Source organism: Somniosus microcephalus, chromosome 2, assembly GCF_052327205.1.
Source record: "Somniosus microcephalus isolate GS21.2 chromosome 2, FLI_Smic_1.0, whole genome shotgun sequence".
Classification (NCBI taxonomy): Eukaryota; Metazoa; Chordata; class Chondrichthyes; order Squaliformes; family Somniosidae; genus Somniosus; species Somniosus microcephalus.
The window spans coordinates 58,552,144-58,578,916 of NC_140988.1; the positions used below are offsets into that span (position 1 = coordinate 58,552,144).

General features: G+C 47.8%; 1 protein-coding gene across 2 annotated transcripts in view; it reads right to left on the reverse strand.

The window, feature by feature from the left end:
- Nucleotides 1–1,455: 1,455 nt before the first annotated feature.
- Nucleotides 1,456–26,773, reverse strand: part of afg2a (AAA ATPase AFG2A) — a 686,751-nt gene continuing 661,433 nt past the window's right edge. For both annotated transcript variants that reach the window (XM_086009602.1, XM_086009595.1), the window contains one exon: nt 1,456–1,711. In XM_086009602.1, coding sequence (XP_085865728.1) covers nt 1,535–1,711 — 177 coding nt within the window. In that variant the 3' untranslated portion in view covers nt 1,456–1,534. The remainder of the gene's footprint in view (nt 1,712–26,773) is intronic.

The window sequence follows — 26,773 nt, forward strand, 5'->3', positions numbered from 1 at the left end:
TGTGTATTTGTGGGATGAGGACAGGATCAGGCTCAGTTCTGATGGCCTCCGCAGCCATACATCATGTCAACACTTACTGTCTAGGCTCATGGATGAAGCATGACCAGGTATCAGTGATCAACAGCACCCACTGAACCACACTCTGGTAAACTAGTGCCTTCAGGAGAGGAGGGGAGAAAACTGGGGAAAAAGAGAAAACTTCAAATAACTCTTGTATTACCAAGTTTTCAGACATTTGAGGCTGGATTTTAATGGGGAAGGCGGGTTGGGGGCAGGAGGGCTCTGAGGCAATCGGGAAACCCGGGAAGCCCTGCTGACTTTAACAGCAGGGCCTGATTTGCATTCGAGGCATCTGTTTCCCACCCGCAGCCAGCCAGATTGAGAGGCACTAAGCCACACAGAGGAGAGAGGGAGCGATTGGGTGGGGGCCAGGGTCGGCCTCCAGAGGATCGGGGGGGGCGGGGTTTGAGGATCGGGGCCGGCAGATAGGTGGGGGGGGCGAGTGGGAGATCGTGGCTGGCTTCCGGAGGATTGGATAGGGGGGAGGGAAGATCGGGGCCGGACGATCTGGAGTGGGGGTGGGTGGGAGAGGATCGGGGCCCACCTCAAGCCGATCGGTGGGTGGTCTCTGATCGCAGGGGGGTGCGCTAGGCAGGGACCTTGGATCCAGGAGGTAGGTGTAAAGGCTCTTACCTCCTGGATGCAGCAGACCCCACCTTGCTGTAACAGCTGGGTTTTACGAGGTGTGTAAAACCCGACCAGCTACAGTTAAACACAAAATGGAGATTAAGAGACTAAAGAGGCTTCCAGCCTCATTGTAATATTTAAATTGACGTCCCGCCTCCTGGCAGCAAATTGGCTGCCCGCCCCCGTTAAAACCGGAAGCGGGCAGGTTGAAGCGGGTTCAGGTCGGATTCCGATTTTCAACACTTTAACTACCACCCTGCTCCTGACCCACCCTTTTTTTTAGATTAAAATTCCCCCTTGTAGAGCAGAGGTTCATAAATCAAGCAAGAATTTAATACACAGTATATATGTTTTTAAAACAGTGACTTGTGCTGTCTTAAATTCAAAAACATTATTAATTGGTTTCTCCAATGGGGAAAAAAATCAGTATATATTGCAAATAAGAAATGAAGGCTGGCTAAGATGACATGCTATGTTGCAGTATCAACATTCTGTGACAGGCAGTGGTAGGCATGGACTCACACCTGTGCTGGACTGTCAAGGCCAGGTGACACTTCAAAGTAGGACAGTTTTGCACAGGGAGGTAGGGAAAAATCAGAATGTCCCAATCCATATACTTTTAAAGGGCAGGTCACAGGTTGGCAGTTCCAGAAGCCCGGAAGTTTGTCCTCTTCAGGAATGATGTGTGGCAAAACAACAAACTGTGACAAAATACAAATTAAACAAAATTCATTCGAAACATGGATCTTCATGTGAGAAATTCGACACTTATATGGAGAATGTAAATTTATTATTTAATTACTCATAATGAGTTTGAAGTCTTCGATGAGTGAACCCCATTTTGTTCTTATAGCATATGCAGTCCACTTTGTTGCTGGTAGTTAGTGTAGAAGTCTATAAGCTTTTTAGGGATCCTTGGGGTGACAATTTTAAACGATTGTTCAAAATGTCTTTCAAGGATAATCTTGGCCTGGAGATCTTCTTGAAGAGCCAAAAGAGCTGCTTCTCTGCAAAGGGCAACGATCTGAAAGAGAATGACCATAAATAAATGTAATGATTTAAAGGAAGATAATTAAAAAAAGAATTCATGAAAACTACATTTAAAACACTGAAAAAAGTTTTTTGTTCCTTTTGATGTTTTGAAAATGAATCTTTTTTTCTCTCTTCTCCTCAAAGCATTGACTCATGCCACAGTTCCACTGTCATCATCTGCTCTCCAGTACCTCATCTCCAATACCCATCCTTCATTTGTGAGCTTAGACAATGAATGAAAGCAAGGCTGCTTCTCCAATAGGGTTATCACATGAGCCTGAACCTGTCTTCACCCAACACATGCGTACTTGCAGTCGGGGTCACCGAATCGCAATCAGAAATGGGAACACTGGCAAATTTTCCCTCTCCCTAGTTCAAAGATACTGAACCCTAATGCTGATCTGCATAAGAGCAGCTAATTCAGCTTAGACCAATGATAAAACTTGGGACCTTCCTCGTCTGCATGGCTCAATATCACACTGCACAGCGCATTTACCCACTGGGCTATCCACAGACTTTATTTGCTTCACTAATTTATGTCAGCATTACAGAAAAGCGATACTATCTGTATTTGGGGTACCTCGAATCAGCAGAGTACAACAATTGCTGAAACAGTGCATTGTAAAAAAAAATTAGAAATGAGAAAATTACTCCCTAGAGTGACATTGCTATCATTGAGTACAGGAAACTTTGTGCTATCCGGCACCGACGGGACCGAGCTGTTGCTGTTCCCTCAAAACTGCCGGACACTCCAGCGCTAATGTTGAAAGATACGGAAGCTTTTGAGCTCCGTATCTGTCAACAAACCCTGTTGCAACAGCTTCTAAACAGTCCAAGCGTCTCTGTAGCTTAGCAACAGCTTCAGCAGACCTTGCAGAGCTTGACTGTTGAGGAAAAAAGCAACGAGAAGAAAAAAAAACTAACGAAAATGGCTCCTGATTTTTGCCGGTGGCTCGAGCATTCCAGACAGTTAGCCTCCGGATAACACAAAGTTTCCTGTATGTTCCTCGCCCCCACCCCATCCCCCGCCGTGTCCTGAGGGTATGGTTTCATGGGTACCCATCCAGCTCTAGTCACTCATCCAAGCAGTCATTCTTTTATATGTGAATCTGGACAATGAGTATTGGCAAGCTATTTAACCAGTACAAGCATCCCATCCTTGCCTAATGTCCATAAATGTGCACCTTTGTCCAGACTGCAATCAGCAGTAGAAATCTTGGCCAATTTTCCCTTTTAACAGAGGGGTGCTGAGGCCAATTCTAGAGTCAGTATCACCATATGGCTGAGATCAGCTAACTCGGCTTGCTCCCAGGCCATTGCCAATGCTGTTGCTTGATATGGCTCAGTTATTCATTGTTTTAACCAGCTGAGCCATCAGGGCAGTTCTGTTACTGCACTTATTTTGACTGCAAATTCGGCCTATGAGTTTGAAGCTCCGCTGTCGTTTGAACAGGACACTGAGGATGTCCACAGTCTGATGCAGCCTGGGTGAGCAGGCAGAGCAACATAAACTAGACATTTTCAGAGCACCAGCAGGTTTTCACACATTGCAGGTAGCGGGTGCAATGTTTAAAAAATGCACAAAAGTTGGTACATTGCAATCCTGTTACAAGATTGTTAGTCATAGACTGGTGGCAGCTTCTTCACCGTATTTAAGATGATCGCTGACATTTAAAAAAAAATTCTTTCAGCGAGGGCTTTCAGCAAGATTCTCAACAGGGGAGAATAAGAAACTGCCAGCAGCAGTGGGATTCCCACAGTAAAATCTCACAGTGGCTGCATCATTCTTTCAAGTCATCAGATTGAGTTTCCATTTTTCATCTGCCAGTTACTAAAAACAATGCAAGGCCAGGGAGACCAAATTAAATTGCTGTAAATGAAGATGTTGATTAAATGATAACTTCAGACAATAAAACGGCTATTGTTCAGACCCAAAACTGTGTACTTCACAAAACTCAACATCCTTTCCTGTGCTCAGCTAAGCCTGTTACAAGCAGCTCGCTCCCTGCCGCCCCATCCGTCATATTTTTATATATTGCTTTTAATGTACCTTCAGTCGCACCTCAAGGGTGGGCGACTTGCTCCCAGGCCACTGCCAATGCTGTTAGGAGATGTCTCTGAGTGACTAGTACATTATTCTCTTTTTTTTTATTGGACAATAGAGAAAGAACATCCAACTTCTGCTCCACACTTCCCCCTCATAGACCTGGCTCTTTCCATGTGTGGAACTGTGAACGTGAGCCCAAGTCTGTGCTCTACCACAGCACCCAGTTCACTGGAATTTCAAGGGACTGCAGATGGTCTGGTGTTGTAGCAGTCCACGATATTGTGGCTCACAGTGGTAGAGTGCGGGTTTGCAGTAGGAACATAGGAACAGGAGTAGGCCATTTAGCCCCTTGAGCCTGTTTCGCCATTCAATGAGATCATGGCTGATCTGCAACCGAACTCCATATACCCGCCTGTACCTTTGGTTAACAAAAATCTATTAATCTCAGATTTAAAATTAACAATTGATCTAGCATCAATTGCTGTTTGCGGAACAGAGTTCTAAACTTCTACCACCCTTTCACTCCTGAAAGGTCTGGCTCTAATTTTTGGACCATGCCCCCTAGTCCTAGACTTCCCAAGAAGCAGAAATAGTTTCTATCTACCCTATCTGTTCCCCTTAACATCGATCAAACTTCGATCAAATCACCACTTAACTGTCTAAATTCTAGAGAATACAACCCTTGTTTGTGTAATCTCTCCTCGTAACTTAATCCTTGGAGTCCGGGTATCATTCTGGTAAACCTACGCTGCACTCCTTCCAAGGCTAATATATCCTTCCTAAGGTGTGGTGCCCAGAACTGCTCACAGTACTCCAGGTGTGGTCTAACCAGGGTTTTGTATAGCTGCAGCATAACTTCTATCCCCTTGTATTCTAGTCCTCTAGATATAAAGGCCAGCATTCCATTAGCCTTTTTGATTATTTTATGTATCTGTTCATGACATTTTAATGATCTATGTACCTGGACCCACAAGTCTCTTTGGACCTCCACTGTTTTTAGCTTTAGAAAGTATCCTGTTCTATCCTTTTTAGGTCCAAAGTAGGTGACCTCAAATTTGGTTACATTGAAATTTGTAATTTTATGCTTTCATCTACACTGCCTACAATGCCGCCTATCTTTGTGTCATCGGCAAATTTGGATATGTGGCTTTCTATGCCATCATCTAAGTCATTAATAAATATTGTGAATCGTTGAGGGCCCAACACAGATCCCTGCGGGACACCACTAGTCACCTCCTGCCAATTTGAGTGCCTACCCATTATCCCTACTGCCTGTCCCCTGCCACTCAGTCAATTTCCTAACCAGGTCAATAATTTGCCCTCAATTCCATGGGCTTCTACCTTAGATAACAGTCTCTTATGAGGGACTTAATCAAATGCCTTCTGGAAGTCCATATAAATAACATCCATAGACATTCCCCTGTCCACTACTTTAGTCACCTCCTAAAAAAATTTAATCAGGTTTGTCAGGCATGACCTACCTTTCACAAATCCATGCTGGCTCTCTCTGATCAACTGAAAATTTTCGAGGTGTTCAGTCACCCTATCCTTAATTATAGACTCCAGTAATTTCCCGACAACAGATGTTAGGCTAACTGGTCTATAATTCCCTGGTTTCCCTCTCTCGCCATTCTTAAATAGCGGAGTGACTTGCACAGTTTTCCAATCTAAAGGAATGGTTCCTGAATCGAGAGAACTTTGGAAGATTATAGTTAGGGCATCTGCAATGTGCTCACCTACTTCCTTTAAAACCCTGGGATGGAAAGCATCCTGGGAATTTGTCACTCTTTAGTGCCATTATTTTCCTCATTACTGTTATTTTACTTACGTTAATTTTATTGAGTCTCTGTTCCTGATTCAATATTATTTTCCTTGATATATCTGGCATGCTACTGTAAATACTGATGCAAAGTAATTATTCAACATGTCCGACATTTCTCACCGATATCACCAGTGACTTCCTAATCTTGGAGTCCACAGGTGGAAGGGAGGCATGAGTGAAGAAAAATCTGTGCCTAATTTATTCTGAGCTTCATGATACATTTCTTAGTAGCTAGTTACAAAACATCATTAGGAGGTTACCAGTGCAATTTCTCTTTTGTCAAATGAGACCATGGTTTCCACCCCCCTCCAGTTCCTGTAGCTCTATGGCCAAGAGAATGGAGTAGGTACCCAGCTCCCAGATCACTAGGTGACCAGCTGCAGGTGTCAAGAGCAAGCTGATGGATCCAACTTGTTTGCACTCCTCTCCTGTGAGAAGACACTTGATCTTCACTCAACACAATCCCACAGAGTGCAGCTGAAATCCATAACTCAGTGCAATGGGGCTTGAAACTGTGCCTGTGCACACTGTGATGATGTCCAACACAGTCATTCTGCTTGCCTAACTCTTGTGCCTCTGTGACGATTGTGGCAAATTTTATACTTGTTTAAAATACAGCTTCTCTCTACCTGGCTTCTTTCTCTTTCATTCTTTCCTTGGTTTGCTGCAACTTATATAGAAAATAGTGGAAGTGACAAATTCTGCAGCGACAAACAGTCACAGTTTGGTATTTTTTGTCAATTTTCCACAGAAAGTATGTGGTAAACCACTGTATTGTATATTGCCACCTCTGGGTGGCGCTGTGTATGGAGGCATGCCTCAGCTGACTCCACCCACCACTGTGTGGGTTTCGTTCAGACTTGTTCAGTCACTCACGAAGAAGCATGGTCTCTTCTTAGCTAATAAAAGCCTTATTCATCTCTTCTTTCGACTCATCATCTCTTCTTCGACTCATCACCTTTTATGAAGTAATTGATAAGCGTATCAATTTATTTAACCTAACGTACAATAAGGAAAAATGTATGTTTCACACCAAGCGCCTGGCCATCCTCGGCTGCGTGGTGGAGAACGGAGTCATCGGGCCCGACCCCGACAGAATGCGCCCCCTAATGGAGCTACCCCTTCCCCACTGCCAAAAAGCACTGAAGAGATGCCTGGGGTTTTTCTCCTACTATGCCCAGTGGGTGCCCCTCTATGCAGACAAAGCCAGGCCCCTCATCAAAGCCACCTCCTTCCCCCTGACACCAGAGGCGTGTGCAGCCTTCACTCTTATCAAGAACGATATCGCGAAGGCCGCAATGCACGCGGTGGATGAGTCCATCCCCTTCCAAGTGGAGAGCGATGCCTCCGACTTCGCCCTAGCCGCGACCCTTAACCAGGCGGGCAGACCCGTGGCCTTTTTCTCAAGGACCCTCCAGGGCCCCGAGACGAGACACTCCTCCGTCGAAAAGGAGGCCCAGGCTATTGTGGAAGCGGTGCGTCACTGGAGGCATTACCTGGCCGGGAAACGATTTACCCTGCTCACTGACCAGCGTTCAGTAGCTTTTATGTTTAATAATAAGCAGAGGGGTAAAATCAAGAACGACAAGATCTTGAGGTGGAGAATCGAACTCTCCACCTACAATTATGATATCTTGTATCGGCCAGGGAAACTCAATGAGCCCCCAGATGCCCTATCACGTGGTACATGCGCCAACGCGCAGAGTGATAGGCTGCAGTCCCTCCACAATGACCTCTGCCACCCGGGGGTCACCAGGTTTTTCCATTTTATCAAATCCCGTAACCTGCCCTACTCCATCGAGGAGGTCAGGACCATGACCAAGAGCTGCCAAATCTGCGCCGAGTGCAAACCGCACTTCTATAGGCCGGACAGAGCAAGCCTGATCAAGGCCACCCGCCCCTTCGAACGCCTGAGCGTCGATTTTAAAGGGCCCCTCCCCTCCGCTGACCGCAATGTGTACTTCCTCAACATAGTTGATGAGTACTCCCATTTCCCCTTTGCCATCCCTTGCCCAGACATGACCAGTACCACGGTCATCAAGTGTCTGAATGACATCTTCGCTCTGTTCGGGTTCCCCAGCTATATACATAGCGACAGGGGCTCATCGTTCATGAGCGACGAACTTCGGCAGTACCTGCTAACAAGAGGTATCGCCACGAGCAGGACCACCAGTTACAACCCCCGGGGGAACGGCCAGGTGGAAAGGGAGAACGCGACGGTTTGGAAGGCAGTCCTCTTAGCACTAAAATCTAAGGGCCTTCCGACCTCCCGCTGGCAGGAGGTCCTCCCTGCAGCGCTTCACTCCATTCGGTCACTGCTTTGTACTGCCACTAATGCGACCCCTCATGAGAAAATGTTCGTTTTCCCCCGGAAGTCTACATCGGGAACCTCGCTACCGGCATGGTTGACTTCTCCTGGGCCCGTCCTACTGCGGAGGCACGTGAGGACGCATAAAACGGACCCCCTGGTCGAGCGGGTGCACCTCCTACACGCCAACCCCCAGTATGCCTGGGTGACATACCCAGACGGGCGGGAGGACACGGTCTCCATACGAGATCTCGCACCCTCGGGTACCCCTGAATTACCACCGTTCTCCCCCTTACCACCGTTATCCCCCTTACCACTGTTATCCCCCACCACCCCTCCCAACCCAACCCCTGCAGACGGCATGCCAAAGCCCCAGGAATCTTCGCCAACCACCCAGACACCAGACCCGACGTCGGATGCTGCAACACCACCGCCGCCACCACGACGATCAGGACGTCAGACAAGGCCTCCTGATAGACTTAACTTGTAGTACCCTTCACCCCGCCGGACTTCACATTAAACAAGGGGTGAATGTGGTAAACCACTGTATTGTATATTGCCACCTCTGGGTGGCGCTGTGTATGGAGGCATGCCTCAGCTGACTCCACCCACCACTGTGTGGGTTTCGTTCAGACTTGTTCAGTCACTCACGAAGAAGCATGGTCTCTTCTTAGCTAATAAAAGCCTTATTCATCTCTTCTTTTGACTCATCATCTCTTCTTCGACTCATCACCTTTTATGAAGTAATTGATAAGCGTATCAATGTATTTGAAAAAAAAGTTACATTTCAAGGTTGTATTTTAAAGCTCAATTTAAAAAAAGGCACTGAGACAAAAGATTTTTCAAGTGCTAATGTGCTAGGCTTTGAAGTTGTTTCCCCAAAGACTATAAACACTAATCAATTTGTTGGTCTATCTCAGTAATCAATAAACACCTCACACCCATTGTACTGGGAGATCCTTGGTCCCAAGGCGCTTGATGGGGGTTCTCTGGCAAAGGCCTTCCCTGTGGGTTGTGAACACAGGGAGGTAAAAAAACACAGGGATAAAGACACACACAGTCAGTCAGGTTTTTAACAGAAAGCTGTTAGGGCAAGCTTTTGCTGTTATCAGAATGTTATAATGTAGGAGTGTAGTTAGAAGCTATTTTGTTTCAGATAAGACAACCCACAAACATGGTGAAGCATCGTGAGATCATTACTTTGTATTAGTATGCAAAGGGAGGTTGTACTGATTGAACTAAATGAGTCCAATCATGAGTATTCCTCTGTATGTTCACTTGCTAATAAATAAAGCAGCTTAGTGATTTGCATCTGGTCTCATCTTACCAAGTGTGCTCACAATCTGTCTATGAGAGATTGCTGAGTTACATGCGAGGGGCACATGCGAAAGGCATAAATATCCAGTTCAGATCACAAGGGAGTACTGTTGTTATACCCCTAGGTTATGCTACTGTACAGTTAGATCTTGGCAGTCAGAGCACAACCCTATTAATGAGATGCTCAGACCGCTTACCGGATTGACTCGCACTACAGTGCCTGAGAGAATATCTAAGGCAAGATTCCAAACTTGCAATACCCCCAAAGTAAAGGAAGGACAAGCAGAATCCAAGAGGTTGCAAGCACAGCCTGATTCAGAAAAGATGTCATGTTCTATTGTCAAATTAATGCTTATAGTCATTCCACACTACAAATATAATGGTCGTTTTATAAACTCAAAAGTTAGTATGAGATAAATATTTAATCCTTTTTAAAAATAAGCTGCTGAAGTTCCATTTCATTTTGACTTTTTAAACTTGTTTTTTTAAACAATAAATCTCATTACATTGAAGAATATATAGAATACCAATTTACAGAGCTATCACTGGACATATCCAGCATATTGGTAGCAACACAATATAGGAAAAAAATGGCACAATGGGGTAGATCTTGACTTTGTGCAATAGTGTAAAACAGATGATAACGAGTTGGCAACCTGTTTTATATCTCTCCCGATTTATATTTCCATATATACTATCGCACAAAGTACAGATCTACCCCAATATGTTGCTTGTTTGATACTTTTAATTCACCAATCCAAATTATTCCCAATATAATTATCACTACAACAACAACAACAACTGGTATTTATATAGCACCTTTAACGTAGTAAAATGTCCCAATGCGCCTCACAGGAGTGTTATAAGACAAACAAATTTGACACCGAGCCACATGAAGAGAAATTAGGGCAGATGACCAAAAGCTTGGTCAAAGAGGTAGGTTTTAAGGAGCGTCTTAAAGGAGGAAAGAGAGGTAGAGAGGCGGAGAGGTTTAGGCAGGGAATTCCAGAGCTTAGGGCCGAGGCAGCTGAAGGCACGGCCACCAATGGTTGAGCGATTAAAATCAGGGATGCTCAAGAGGCCAGAATTAGAAGAACGCAGATATCTCGGGGGTGTAGGACTGGAGGAGATTAGAGATAGGGAGGGGCGAGGCCATGGAGGGATTTGAAAACAAGGATGAGAACCTTAAAATCGAGACGTTGCTTAACTGGGAGCTAATGTACAACACCCTGGTATTATATAGTTCAAAATACTCCCTGCAAATATAAATCAAGTTGGGAAGGACAAAATAATTTTACTGCTGGGTGTTCTTCCACATTACATGTGAAAATTTCAAACTCTTATCATACTTTATTGAAGTCCCACTGACCAGATGTGCTGAATACTCTAACTAAGTATTAGCAAAAATGGATTGACCTGCTGTTCCAGCATTTCTGCCACGATGTCAGAATCTTTCTTTATACCACTAATATATATACAAATAAAAATCAATGGGCCAGAATTTGCGGTCGGTATGACGGCGTGCTCTCAGAGGACGCCATCATACCGTCTTTGCCTGCGCTAAATCCCGAACTTGCAATCTGGCAAGTTCCGACTTGACAGATCATCCGCACCAACAGGGAAATCCTAATTGCTGCCACAGAGTTGGGCTAATTGCCCACCAACTGCCCAGCAATTACGTCGGAAAATTTACGGCTGGTGCAAACAGCCGCAGGGCCTGTTTGCACAGCGTAAGGAGATATCTCCTGACAAATCCAAGTAATTTTAAAAGCTATATGAGGCCAGAAATAGAAGCATTTTAGGATTTTGTCCACGTAAAGTAATTATTGTCCATAAAAAGTTCGGAGGAAGCGGTTGCTACATTGAGTGTTTTTTTTTGCATCTATGTGGAGCATAAGCTTAAAAAAATCCATGCAGAAAGTGGAGGAAAGGGAAAAAAAACTCTCATTACTAGAGCCTTCCGGGATTTAATGTGCATAAACATCTATGTTATAAATAATGAGAGACATTCCGTTTGCTGATGGGAGCACCGGCCCACGTGATCCCAGGTACGCTCCCACACACGGTGCACCCTTGGGATCCGTGGGCCACTACACTGCCCTCTACTACGCCAGCACGTTCTCAAAGGAGGGTCCCCATTAGGTGAGTTTGCATTCTGTTTGGATGCTGGCGGTGTAATCCGTAGTTATGCTGTTGACCATAAAATCCAGGTAATTTTCTTTTATAATTGTGGTGTTTTCCTGACAGTATAATGATGTCAGGATCAGCAGCTTCCTGCATTTGACAGCTCCATTCTGCCACGTACATTAAAGATTTTGTCTAAACTAGTTCCTGCTATCACAGCCCTTGAAATTCAATAGGGAGAAAGAATTTGGTCAAATCTGATGAAAACATTCTTGTGTTATGATGCTCTCTCTGCACCAAGTACTTATTCCAGAAAGAGAACAGGCTGGACTGGCGCCAGTCTAAACTGGACCTGATCTCATTTTGGTTTTGAGGTTCTGTGAGCTCTGACACACTTATGTTACTGCTCCTGCTATGGGTAGTCACAAAAGCCACTGTTGCTCTCCTGCTACCACAATATTATTTGGGGTTTGGCTGCGGTGCTGCACATAGTCAGGCAGCCTGACACTCACTGACTAGGCTCAAGCATGAAGAATGGTCATTTGGGTGGAAGCTATTGGAAAGAAAGAAAAGAAAAAGAATTGCATTTATATAGCGCTTTCCATGGCCTCAGGATGCCCCAAAGTGCTTTACAATCAACAAAGTACTTTTGAAGTGTAGTCACTGTTGTAAGGCAGGAAATGCGGAAGCCAATTTGCGGACAGCAAGGTCCCACAAACAGCAATGAAATAAGTGACCGGATAATCTGTTTTAGTTGTTGGTTGAGGGATAAAGGTCAGCCAAGACACAGGTAGAACTTCCCTGTTCTTCTTCAAATAGGGCCATGGGTTCATTTTCATCCATCTGAGAAGGCAGACGGGACCTCAGTTTAACGTATGATCCAAAAGAAGGCATCTCCAACAGTGCAGCACTCCCTCAGTACTGCACTAGAGTGTCAGCCTAGATCTTGTGCTCAAGTCTCTGGAGTGGGAGGGTGAGGTACTAGAGGACCTCTGGCACCTTTGAAACGGTACCCTAGCATCCTTTGGATGAGAAAAGTGTTGTGTATGTCCCTTTAAGGGAATAACTGGTCTTAGACTGCAGTACCGGCAGTGACCACCCCTGTATAAAAGGCCCTAGCAGGCGTCTGTAGTTTCAGTTTCAAGCTGCCTCTTGTTCAGTAAAGTACCTGTTAAACTGTTCTCCCGAAGTCCGTGTATTATTGAGGCGCGGACTTTACAGTGGCGACGAGTAAGTTCGAACTCACCTGCAGTGTGGCATCATCTCACGGGGATCTCGCCTGAAAGGAAGGTCCTGGAAGGTCGTAGTCTGAGCAACGGGCGTCGACCGAGGGCAACCGCCCAAAGAATCCATCGGTGTTTGGAGAATTGCGGGAGAGACTGTGGTTCCAGCGAATCGTGCTGGTAGCAGGTAGCGCGCTGACCCTTCCGGACTGCGGCGGGCTCAAGCTCGATCGAGCGGCTCTACAAATCGGGCTGCGCAGCGTCGCTGGGAAAAGAAAACAAGAGAGGGTGGAGCGCACAGGGCGCGGTCGGTGCTCGAGAACAGGACAGCGGAGAGAAACTAAACGGGAGGGGAAGGAAAGCGAGACGCGCCGAAGCTGCGGGTCGCCGCCATTACCCCGTAGAACGCGAGGAGCAGCGTGGCAGTAAGGGGAAGAAGCAAAAGCGCGGGAGGCGCCATTTTATGCCGTTGGGGAAGAAGCAAAAGCGCGGGAGGCGCCATTTTATTCCATTGGGGAAGAAGCAAAAGCGCGGGAGGCGCCATTTTAAATCGGCCAAGATGCCGAAAAGTGGCAGTATCACTGCTTTCGACAACGAGGTAGAAGACTGGACCACGTATGTGGAAAGAATTGAAGTGTACTGCAAGGCAAATGAGGTGGCTGATGGAAAGAGGGCGTCAGTATTATTAAATCTGATGGGTGCGAGTACATACGGCCTATTGCGGAATTTAATTACCCCAGCTAAACCAATGGAGAAAAGTTTTGAGGAGATTGTTCATATCTTACAGGAACATCTAAGCCCTACACCACTGCTGATAGCAGAAAGATTCAAGTTCCATAAAAGAAACCAGCACAAAGATGAGAGCAATGCTGACTATCTTACGGAACTACGCAAGTTATCGAAGCATTGCCAGTTCGGAGCAGGACTGGCAGACACCTTACGGGATAAGTTTGTCTGCGGGCTCCAGAGTGAAGGAACCCAGAAACGACTACTTTCAAAAAAGGACCTGACGCTAGAACAGGCTTTCAGCGTGGCAGTATCCTACGAAGCAGCAGCACGGGGAGCTGCGGAAATACAACAGAAACCACAAGAATACAGCGCTAACGAAATGGCGTATGGAGCCGAAAAGTGCTATCGCTGCGGCAGAACAACCCATGAGCAGAAGGACTGCTGGTTTAAAGACAAAATATGCAGGCAATGCAGGAAAATGGGACATATAGCAAGAGTCTGCAGGTTGGGAAAGAAGACCAACATGACAAGAACTACTAAGGAACAGTACAGGAAAGTAAAGAAACTGACAGATAGTAGTTCAGAAGACCAGGAGAGTGATAAGGACTCCGGGAGCAGGCGACTAAGTTGTTTAAAGTTACACAACGTGATCGCAAAAGAAGATCACCGAACCATTTGGGTCACCCTCATGATAGCAGGGTCCCCAGTGAAGATGGAATTGGACACAGGATCTGCCCTAACTGTCATGAATCGACGAGACTATGAGCGGCTATTCTCACACATACCCTTAAAGGACACGTCCATTGTATTGAAGACATACACGGGGCAAAAGGTCTACCCCAGAGGAAAAATAAGGGTGCCAGTTGAATATAACGGAAAGGAAACACAGAAACTATACATGTATATACTACGAGATGGAGGACCACCATTATTGGGACGTGAATGGATTCGAAGACTACAATTGGATTGGCATTCCATTCTGGCACTAACTGTGACTGACAAAAAAGATGATGACGTCGCACCTGGACGTCTGTCACAAATTCTATCTGCCGCGGAAGAGTTGTTCCAACAAGGACTTGGGACTCTAAAAGGAGTAAAGGCAACCATAAAGATTGAGGATAACGCAACCCCAAAATTTTTCAAGGCCAGACCGGTGCCATACGCGATACGCCCAGCTGTGGAAGCTGAACTGGAGAGTCTGGAGCGTTCGGGGGTGCTGTCTAAGGTGGACTGGAGCGAGTGGGCCACACCCATCGTTCCTATAATGAAGAAAGCATTGAGCAGCACGCCTGGGGAGCCAAGGAAGGTTCGCATCTGTGGGGACTTCAAGGTGACTGTGAACCCAGTCCTGCACACAGTACAGTATCCGCTTCTGCGGATAGAAGATATTTTCGCCTCACTATCTGGAGGGAAACGTTTTACAAAGATTGACCTGGCTCAAGCGTATCTACAAATGGAGGTGGAAGAAGCATCTAGGAAATACCTCACGATAAACACTCACAAAGGCCTTTACCAGTACAATCGACTGGTATTTGGGGTAGCATCGGCCCCGGCTATGTGGCAGAGGGCAATGGAACAAGTCCTGCAAGGGATCCCGGGGACCCAGTGTTATTTGGACGACATCCTGGTTAAGGGCGAAAATGACAATGAACACCTTGCCAACCTGGAGCAGGTGCTCACGAGATTGCAGGAATATGGGCTACGAGCCAACCGTCCCAAATGCGAGTTCTTCAGGAGACAAATTTCGTATTGTGGCCACATGATTGATGAGGAAGGGTTGCATAAGTCGCCGAACAAGATTGAGGCTGTAGTCAAGGCTCCAGCACCAGAAAATGTGTCGCAACTGAGGTCGTTCCTCGGGTTGGTGAACTACTACCATAAGTTCTTGCCGAATTTATCTACAATTCTGCACCCACTGAACGCCCTCCTTCAAACTGTAAGAAGTCACACAACACCAGGTTATAGTCCAACAGCTTTATTTGAAATCACAAGCTTTCGGAGCGCTGCTCCTTCTTCAGGTGAAGTGGAGAAATGCATAAAGACACAGCTTATATAGTCAGAGAATCATGTCAGATGTTTACAGGTAACCTTTCCAACTGCCATTTATCGCACCTCGGCAGAGAGATAATCACAGCAGTCAAAGGTGTGAATGGTGTCCAAACAGGTCAGTCAGGGAAACATTACATCAAAGAACAATGAGGTGGGGTCACAAGGGGTCAAATATTGCAGATGCTGGGGTCTGTATGAAAAACAAAAAAAGACAAAAAACATTTTTTTTGGCTGGAAATCACAGCAGGTCCGGCCGCATCTGTGTAGAGAGAACAAGCCAATGTCGACTCGAGTCTGGATGACCCTGCGTCAGGTGGGGTTACATGTAGCGTGACATGAACCCAAGATCTCGGTTGAGGCCGTCCTCATGAGTGCGGAACTTGGCTATCAGTTTCTGCTCGACGATTTTGCGTTGTCGTGTGTCTCGAAGGCCACCTTGGAGAATGCTTACCTGAAGATCGGAGGCTGAATGTCCTTGACTGCTGAAGTGTTCCCCGACTGGGAGGGAACACTCCTGCCTGGTGATTGTTGCGCGGTGTCCGTTCATCCGTTGTCGCAGTGTCTGCATGGTCTCGCCGATGTACCATGCTCCGGGGCATCCTTTCCTGCAACGTATGAGGTAGACAACGTTGGCCGAGTCACATGAGTATGTACCATGTACCTGGTGGGTGGTGTCCTCACGTGTGATGATGGTATCTGTGTTGATGATCTGGCATGTCTTGCAGAGGTTGCTGTGGCAGGGTTGTGTGGTGTCGTGGTCGCTGTTCTCCTGAAAGCTGGGTAATTTGCTGCGAACGATGGTCTGTTTGAGGTTAGGCGGCTGTTTGAAAGCGAGTAGTGGAGGCGTGGGGATGGCCTTAGCGAGGTGTTCGTCGTCATCGATGACATGTTGAAGGCTGCGAAGAACATGGCGTAGTTTCTCCGCTCCGGGGAAGTACTGGACGACGAAGGGTACTCTGTTGGTTGTGTCCCGTGTTTGTCTTCTGAGGAGGTCTATGCGATTTTTCGCTGTGGCCCGTCGGAACTGTCGATCGACGAGTCGAGCGTCATATCCCGTTCTTACAAGGGCGTCTTTCAGTGTCTGTGGGTGTCCATCGCGTTCCTCCTCGTCTGAGCAGATCCTGTGTATTCGCAGGGCTTGTCCATAGGGGATGGCTTCTTTAACGTGGTTAGGGTGGAAGCTGGAGAAGTGAAGCATTGTGAGGTTGTCCATGGGCTTGCGGTAGAGTGAAGTGCTGAGGTGTCCGTCTTTGATGGAGATTCGTGTGTCCAGGAATGAGACTGATTCTGAGGAGTAGTCCATGGTGAGTTTGATGGTGGGATGGAACTTGTTGATGTTATCGTGTAGTCTTTTCAAACTGGTGTAACATGGAAATGGAGTGATGAGTGTAAGCGTGCCTTTCAGGAATTTAAATGCCAAATCACTTCAAAAGAAGTATTGGCCCACTACAACCCAACACTACCGATTCGGTTAGCATGTGATGCGTCACCATACGGCATTGGAGCGGTGCTGTCACACAAATTCCGTGACGGTTCAGAGAGGCCAATAGCCTTTGCATCGCGCTCGCTAACCTCAGCCGAGCGTAACTACGCTCAGATTGACAGGGAGGCCCTCAGCCTGGTGTGGGGGGTGAAGAAGTTCAATCACTATCTGCACGGGCAGAAATTCACCCTACTGACTGATCATCATCCCCTGGTCTCAATTTTTAACCCAAAGAAGGGCGTTCCGGTGATGACGGCGCAACGGCTGCAAAGATGGTCACTTTTTCTAGGAGCACATCAGTATGACATAGAGTACAAAGGTACGAAACAACATGGAAACGCTGATGGGCTGTCACGCCTACCGTTGCCTACGGCGGAAGAAGCACCTGCAATGGACCCGGTGGAGATATTACATGCGACCATAGTCGAATGTTTGCCTGTTACAAACGCAAGTATTGAGAAGGAAACCCGAAATGACCCAACACTCTCTCGGGTCTATGATTTGACGGTGAAGGGATGGCCAGCATATGGCGACTCACTGTTGCCAGCATTCTCGCCAAGGAGGGAACAGCTGTCAGTGTGCCGGGGAACCTTGATGTGTGGATCCCGAGTGGTAATTCCACCCAAGTTGAGAGATAGAGTACTCAATGAGCTTCACGAGGGTCATCTGGGAGGGGTAAAAATGAAGAGCCTAGCCAGGGCGTTTGTGTGGTGGCCGGGAATCGATAAAGAAATCGAGGATATGACCAAGAGATGCACAGGATGCCAGAAGGTCCAAAACGCTCCACCACAGGCCCCGCTACATCCATGGGAGTGGCCCTCATCTCCATGGCAACGGGTACACATTGATTTCGCTGGTCCATTTATGGACTCAATGTTTCTAATCGCTGTGGACGCCCATTCGAAATGGCCAGAGGTCATTAAAATGTCCTCCACCACCACGGAGAAAACTATTGCAGTCCTAAGGACCATCTTCGCCAGGAATGGGTTGCCAGAACAGATCTGTTCCGACAATGGCCCACAGTTTGTGTCTGAGGATTTCCGGAGGTTCCTGAAGAATAATGGGGTGAAACATTACACATCTGCCCCATATCATCCAGCCACAAATGGATTGGCTGAGAGGTTTGTTCAGACCTTTAAAAAGGCCATAAAGGCAATGTATAATGACGACATACCACTGCAACACAAGGTGGATAACTTCCTGTTTGCTTACCGGAATGCGACACATGCAGTAACCAACCAAACTCCAGCCGTACTGTTTTTCAACCGGAGACTAAGATGTCGCTTGGATTTGCTCAAACCAAACATAAGACGAGATGTTGAGGATAAGCAGTTCCAGCACATAAATGAGAAGCCAACCAGGAGCTTCAAGATAGGGCAACCAGTCTTGGCCTGCGACTACCGAACAGAAAAATGGCAGCCAGGCACGATATGCACACAGCAGGGACCACTAATGTACACAGTGGACGTTGGAGATAGCATCATGAGACGCCATGCTGACCAGATTCTAGAGTCACAGGAACAAGCCAAACCTGTACCACAAGCCTGTGCACCTGGTAATGAGCCCGAAGTACAGATTGCGTCTACCTCAGAAGCAGGGGTATTGGAAGCTGACGAACCAACCAATGACAATGAGCCAGAATTGACTCCACCGCCAGAACAGGATACTCGAGAAAGGCGCTATCCAGTCCGGATCAGGAAGCCTCCTCAAAGACTGAACTTATAAATGACTATTCCAGTTGATGTATATATTACTGAGAAAATTGTAATTGTAATTAGTTATTAATTAGTTGTTAAATGAATGTTATGTACTGTTTATCTAAAAGGGGAGGAATTGTTGTGTATGTCCCTTTAAGGGAATAACTGGTCTTAGACTGCAGTACCGGCAGTGACCACCCCTGTATAAAAGGCCCTAGCAGGCTTCTGTAGTTTCAGTTTCAAGCTGCCTCTTGTTCAGTAAAGTACCTGTTAAACTGTTCTCCTGAAGTCCGTGTATTATTGAGGCGCGAACTTTACAAAAAGAGTAAATTGGTGGGGGGTAAGGGAAGAGAAGTCTTGAACAGCAGGTCATCTCAAGTTAGGTGTTAAAAAAGTGAAGCACCCTTCTTGACTGGGTTTACTATGGCAATAAATCTATCCTGTTTGAAGTACACTGCAACAGAAAAAAAAATTGAGTTTCTAGTTTGTCAAACCTCACTGTTGGCCACAAATAGATGTAAAGTGCAGATAAGCCGACCACAAACAGCACACAGAAACACTTGTGTCAATTAAGGGAGACTGGTTTTTCAATTCAGCTGTCAGCTACATATTGATAAATGTCACTTTTGGAAGAGATTTGTACAACTATTCTGACCTCAAATATGCTGCTTCTTCTCCATTAAATCTTTAACTACCTGTGCCAGATAAATCCAATTACCATACAATGTTGGTAAACGGCAGCAGCACTTACTGGGTTGTGCTGGGCATTGCTGCACAGAGTGCGTGCAAATGTTATCTTGTTCTTTACTTGTACACTGAGTTCTGAGAGAAAGGCAAGCTTTTATCTAGATTGATTAATCCAGGGTTTCACATATTCTGACATGAACACTTTACTTGAGACACTCTGTTGTATCATCAATTTTAGCTGTTTGTTCCACAGTGCAGCAGAAAGTAATTACAGTCAACTATCATTATTTCATTAAGCCACAAACTGATATTTCATCAATCTCATGGACAGGCAGGTAGGCTAATGAGAGGGGGAGCAACTGAGGGGGTGGGAAGCAAGTAAGGGCAGAGAGAACACAAACTCTCAATGCATTACATTTCCTTTGTAGCTTGTCATATGCAGAGTTCAAAGTGAAAAGGGATTTTTTTTTAAATTCATTGATGGGATGTGGGCGTCGCTGGCTAAGCCTGCATTTAGTGCCCATCCCTAATTGCCCTTGAGAAGATGGTGGTGAGCTGCCTTCTTGAACCGCTGCACTCCATATGGTGTAGGTACACCCACAATGCTGTTAGGAAGGGAGTTCCAGGATTTTGGCCCAGCGACAGTGAAGGAACAGCGATACAGGTCCAAGTCAGGATGGTGTGTGGCTTGGAGGGGAACTTGTAAGTGGTGATGTTCCCATGCGTCTGCTGCCCTTGTCCTTCTAAGTGGTAGAGGTCGCGGGTTTGGAAGGTGCTGTTGAAGGAGCTTTGGCGAGTTGCTGCAGTGCATCTTGTAGATGGTACACACTGCAGCCACAGTGCGCCGGTGGTGGAGGGAGTGAATGTTGAAGTTGGTGGATGGAGTGCCAATCAAGCGGGCTGCTTTATCCTGAATGGTGTCGAGCTTCTTGAGTGTTGTTGGAGCTGCACTCATCCAGGCAAGTGGAGAGTATTCCATCACACTCCTGACTTGTGCCTTGTAGATGGTGGAAAGGCTTTGGGGAGTCAGGAGGTGAGACACTCGCCGCAGAATTCCCAGCCTCTGGCCTGCTCTTGTAGCCACAGTATTTATATGGCTGGTCTAGTTCAGTTTCTGATCAATGGTAACCCCCTGGATGTTGATAGTGGGGGATTCAGCGATGGTAATGTCATTGAATGTCAAGGGGAGATGATTACAGTCTCGCTTGTTGGAGATGGTCATTGCCTGGCACTTGTGTGGTGCGAATGTTACTTGCCACTTGTCAGCCCAAGTCTGAATGTTGTCCAGGTCTTGCTGCATATGGACACAGACTGCGTCAGTATCTGACGAGTCTCGAATGGTGCTGAACAGTGTGCAATCATCAGCGAACATCCCCACTTCTGACTTTATGATGGAGGGAAGGTCATTGATGAAACAGCTGAAGATGGTTGGGCCTAGGACACTGCCCTGAGGAACTCCTGCAGTGATGTCATGTGATTGAGATGAATGACCTCCAACAGCCACAGCCAACTTCCTTTGTGCTAGGTATGATTCCAACCAATGGAGAGTTTTCCCCTTGATTCCCATTGACTTCAGTTTTGCTAGGGCTCCTTGATGCCACACTCGATCAAATGCTGCCTTGATGTCAAGGGCAGTCACTCTCACCTCACCTCTTGAATTCAGCTCTTTTGTCCATGTTTGGACCAAGGCTGTAATGAGGTCAGGAGCTGAGTGGCCCTGGCGGAACCCAAACTGGGCGTCAGTTAGCAGGTTATTGCTGAGTAAGTGCCGCTTGATAGCACTGTCGACGACACCTTCCATCACTTTGCTGATAATTGAGAGTAGACAGATGGACACTAGCTGGTGACTGACACAATGGCACAGGGGGTACAGAATTAATTAGAATACTTTGTAAACAGAGATATAATTCCCCCCCTCAATTTTTTCTGTTGAAGGCTCTGAATCCTTGTTGAGATAATATTGACAGGCTGCGTGCCAGTACCTCACCCAAGTAGCCATTCTTCATGTGTGAGCCAAGACAGTGAGTGTTTTCAGGCTATTCAACTACTGGGGGAGGAGGTGCAGCATCGTCATCATTCGTCCCCTCGCCCCGTCAACCCAGGGATGTAAAGGCCAATGGGTGCATTGTCCTAGCTAGGATCAGGACAACCCGAGGGTCAAACCTGGGGCTTTTTTGGTCTGCATTACTCAGTTACGTACTGTCTTAACTAGCTGGGGAAATCCAATGCACATTTCTTAAAGTTACTGTGAGCAGCCTGCTGATGAAGTGGGAGAGCACTCTTCCAATCCTAATGTAACAGCTGGTATGAGTGCAGCTTTTTACTGTACAACAGCAATAATTTATATAGCAATCCTCACATAAAAGCAACATTTCATGGTGCTTAACAAAGTGAAAAAGTGCATATCGAGTAGGAAAAAGAAGAAAGCTTGAGACTGGGAGGCAAAGAAGAGACCAACGGCAGCATGGCTAAAGAATGTCTTTTTTAAAAATGTGGCTTTTGAAGGCGGGGAGGATGGCAAGGCAATGTGATTTGGGATAAATCCCAGAGAGCAAGGGTGCAGCGACTGAATGATCAGCCTCTGATGGTTGAGCAGAGAAGGAGCATCTTCACTCACAAATGTTGTTCCAACATCTCATCTGCCTAGTCTTTGGCCCGCCATTCGCCTCAATACCTTTGCAGCCATCAATTTGCTCAACCATCTCCCTCATCTCCACCTTTGATGCTCCTTTCCTCCCAAAAATCCTCCACTCTCTCCCCTCCCAGTTGTTCCCCCAAATTCAAGGGATTAAGAGATGAGATTATCTGGCACGGAACTGGTTTGGCCATCCATCACCAGATCTGCCTGGACCACATCAAGTTCTACTAGGTATCAATCTTCCCTGCCAAAACTGCCCACTACTCTAGGATCATCTTGCAAAGCAAAGATAATCCCTGGTTCTTCTCTCCATTAATAACTGTTTCCTTAACCCTCCTCTCCCCTGGTCTTTTTTGTCACCAAGAGAGAGACTTTCTGTTCAGCTGCCTCTGCTGCTTCCCCCACTTCATCTGCATCTACCTCAGCCCATCTACTTATGAAACCCTAATCCATGCCTTTACCACCTCCAGAGCTGACATTTAAATGCACTTCGGGCTGGCCTCTCACCCTCTACCCTCCATAAAACTTCTGCTCATTCAAAACTCTGCTGCCCATAATCTATCCCTGTTGCCCATTGTCCTTGGTTTCACTAAGTTACATTGGTTCCCAGTCCCTCAATGCATCAAAGTTAAAATCTCCTTGTTGTGTTTAAATCGTTTCATCATAATCATAATCATAATCAACTTTATTGTCATTGTTAGTGCACAAGTGCAGTACAATGAAATGTAGGCTTGCGGCTCCCGAGAGTGTACATTTTGATTAAGACATTTAACATTCAACATTCATTTGGCTTGTAATACATAAACATAAACATAATAAAGTGCATTGGCAGATGTGCAGGCTGATGTGCCTCAATGAATCCGAGACTCGACGTTAACGGGGCAAAGCAAGGCTTTTATTAACTAAGAAAGTAATACACAGTGGAGAAGTGTCTCCCATCCAAAGATCTGCTGCACTGTCTGTGAGACAGTGCAGCCTGCTTAAGTAGTGGCCAGGTATGGGCGGAGCCCTACACACAATACAGTACCGGAGGGGAAATGAAACTGAAACTAAACTAAACACAGAGAATACAGTGCCTGAGAACACAGAGAATACAGTGCCTGATGAACGGCATATTTCATCACATTCACCCCTTCTATAGATTTAGTCTGTTCGGGGGTTTGATAGTCCTCTGTGACCGACGTGGTGCCGCGGGTGTCGGCTGGGTGTCCCCGGTAGCCTCCTGGGTCTCTGCCGGGGGCGCCGCCAGGGTTGTTGAAGGGGTAGTTGGTGGGGGCACCGTTGGTCGATGTTCTTCCGGGGGTGATGAAAGAGTAGTGGGTGGGTAAGAGCTGCTGTGATCGCTGTTGCTGTTGTTGTCGTGGTTGTTGTCGTTACCGGCTGGGGCGACGTCTTTTATGGACACGGTGTCCTCCCTTCCATCGGCGTGCCGGACATACGCGTATTGGGGGTTGGCGTGGAGTAGGTGCACTGACTCCACGAGAGGGTCCGTCTTGTGGCCCCTCACATGCCTTCGTACAAATACCGGACCTGGGGTGGAGAGCCATGACGGCATGGATACGCCTGAGGTGGATTTCCGGGGAAAGACAAACATTCGTTCATGAGGCGTGGCATTAGTGGCAGTACACAATAGCGACCATATCGAATGGAGCACATCTGGGAGGACTTCCTGCCAGCGGGAGATAGGGAGGCCTTTGGTCCTTAGAGCTAGAGTGACTGCTTTCCATACTGTCCCGTTCTCTCGCTCCACCTGGCCGTTACCCTGGGGGTTGTAGCTGGTGGTACAGCTTGTGGCGATCCCCCTGGACAGCATGTACTGGCGTAGCTCTTCACTCATGAAGGACGCCCCCCTATCCGTGTGGATGTAGCTTGGCATACCGAACAGGCAGAACAGGCTGTTGAGGCATTTAATGACTGTGGCGCTGGTCATGTCTGGGCAGGGGAAGGCGAATGGGAAACGGGAGTATTCGTCCACAATGTTCAGGAAGTAAACATTGCGGTCGACTGACGGGAGGGGGCCCTTGAAATCTAAGCTGAGCCGCTCAAAGGGCCGTGTAGCTTTGATTAAGTGGGCTCTATCTGGGCGGTAGAACCGAGGCTTGCACTCAGCGCAAGTGCGGCAGTTCCTGGTCAGAGACCGAACTTCCTCAATTGAGTAGGGTAAGTTGCGAGACTTTATGAAGTGGAACAGCCACGTGACCCCTGGGTGGCAGAGGTCGTTGTGGAGGGTCTGTAGCCGATCCCCGGTGGCGCTGGCACACATCCCTCGTGAGAGGGCGTCGGGGGATTCGTTAAGGGCCCTCGGCCGGTAAATGATGTCATACTCGAAGGTGGAGAGCTCGATCCGCCACCTGAGAATCTTACCATTTTTAATCTTCCCCTTCTGTTTATTATTAAACATAAACGCTACTGACCGCTGGTCGGTAAGTAGGGTGAAGCGTTTGCCGGCTAGGTAGTGGCGCCAGTGGCGCACTGCCTCCACGATGGCTTGGGCCTCCTTTTCCACGGAGGAGTGTCTGATCTCGGGCCCTTGGAGGGTCCTCGAGAAGAAAGCTACGGGCCGCCCCGCCTGGTTGAGGGTGGCCGCCAAGGCAAAGTCAGACGCATCACTTTCCACTTGAAATGGAGTGTTCTCGTCCACTGCCTGTAGCGTGGCCCGCTCAATATCCTGCTTAATGCTTTTGAAGGCGGCGTGGGCCTCAGCAGAGAGCGGAAACGAGGATGCTTTCAAGAGGGGGCGGGCTTTGTCGGAGTAGTTGGGGACCCATTGGGAATAATAAGAAAATAACCCCAGGCACCTTTTCAGGGCTTTGGGAGTGTTGGGCAGGGGGAGCTCCCGTAGGGGGCGCAATCGGTCGGGGTCTGGTCCGATTCCCCCATTCTCCACCACGCTGCCTAGTATGCAGAGGCGCGTGGTGTTGAAAACGCACTTGTCCTCGTTGTAAGTGAGGTTGAGTTTTTGTGCGGTTTTCAGGAACCTCTCGAGGTTCGAGTCGTGATCCTGCTGGTTGTGACCGCAGATGGTGCCGTTGTCGAGGTAGGGGAAGGTTGCCTGCAAGTGGTGGTCATCGACCATGCGGTCCACCTCCCTCTGGAAGACCGAGACCCCATTCGTCACCCCAAAGGGGACTCTGAGGAATTGGTAGAGGCGTCCGTTCGCCTCGAAGGCAGTGTACGGGCGGTCCTCTGGTCTGATAGGGAGCTGGTGGTACGCTGACTTGAGGTCGATGGTGGAGAACACCCGGTACTGGGCGATTTGGTTCACCATCTCGGATATGCGGGGTAGCGGGTAGGCGTCTAGCTGGGTGTATAGATTAACCGTCTGGCTATAATCTATCACCATCCGCTTCTTCTCGCTACCCCTCACCACCACCACTTGGGTGCGCCACGGGCTGTTGCTGCGTTCGATAATGCGCTCCTTCAGGAGCCTGTCTACCTCGGTCGCGATAAACCGCCTGTCCTCCCAGCTGTACCTCCTGCTTTTGGTCGCTATTGGCCGGCAGTTGGGAGTAAGGTTCGCGAATAGCGAAGGCGGTTTTACCTTCAGGGTAGCCAGACCGCACAGTGTGAGGGGCGGCTGGGACCCACCGTAATTGAGCGTGATGCTTTGGTGGTGGCACTGGAAATCCAGGCCCAAGATCACGCTCGCACATAGATTCTTCATGATTAACAATTTAAAATTATCGTATACAGTTCCGTTAACGGACAATTGTACCGCGCAGTAACCCATAACGGTCGATGTCTGGGTTTTATCAGCCATAGAGATGGTGCCCCGAGCAGGGACCACCGTTAGAGAGAGTTGTTGTGCTAGTTCAGGGTGGATAAAACTCTCCGTGCTTCCACCGTCAATTAAACATTTAACCCCGCACCCGTTTACCTCGATGTCCACCATTGATTTGGATAGCGGGTGCGGTCTGGTCTGGTCCACTGTGACCGATGCCACTGTAGGGCCCTGATCGAGACAAGATGGCGTCCACGCTGTCTGCTCACAAGATGGCGTACCCCACGAGGTCGGGCAAGATGGCATCCAAGATGGCCGCTCCCACGGCGCACACGCGGCGGTGGCGGGTTTTCCAGCGGGGTTCCCTCTGCACACCTTCCCAAAGTGCCCCTTCTTACCGCACTTAAAGCAGGTGGTGCCTTTCGCCGGGCACAGGTTTCTGGTGTGCTTCGGCTGCCCGCAGAAGTAGCAGTTGGGGCCCCGACGCATCGCAGCTGTCGTAGGGCTTCTGGGGGGAGAGCGGGGCCCCGACGGTGTCGGGCTGCCGGGCGGGGAAGATGCCTTCCAAGATGGCGGCACACTTGGTGCACACGTGGCGGCGTGGGTGGCGCGGGCTGAAGAGTAGGCGTCCGAGTTTCTCTGGGCCACATCCAGGGATCGCGCTGTGTCCACAGCCTGTTTCAGGTCCAATCCCGTTTTTTCCAGTAGTCTCTGCCGGATGTAAGTGGAGCTGAGGCCTGTGATAAAGGCATCACGAACAAGCTCGTCAGTGTACACTGCGGCTTTTACATCTTGGCACTTGCAGTCTTTGCCAAGCGTTTTCAGGGTGACTAGGAACTCATCCAGCGATTCCCCAGGTCGCTGTGCGCGAGTAGCGAGCAGATGCCTAGCGTACACCTCATTCGTAGGCTGCTGGTAATGCGCCTTTAGGATGTCGCAGGCGGCCGGGTACGTGTCGGCGTCTTGGATGAGGGGGTAAACTCGGTGGCTTACCCAATTCCGCAGGATTCCGAGTTTCATACTTTCGGCGTCCGTAGCGCCTGTGACGGCTACGGACACAATACAGTACCGGAGGGGAAATGAAACTGAAACTAAACTAAACACAGAGAATACAGTGCCTGAGAACACAGAGAATACAGTGCCTGATGAACGGCATATTTCATCACACAGGCTTTAGAGTTTATTTGTAGAGTTCAGTAGGATGACAGC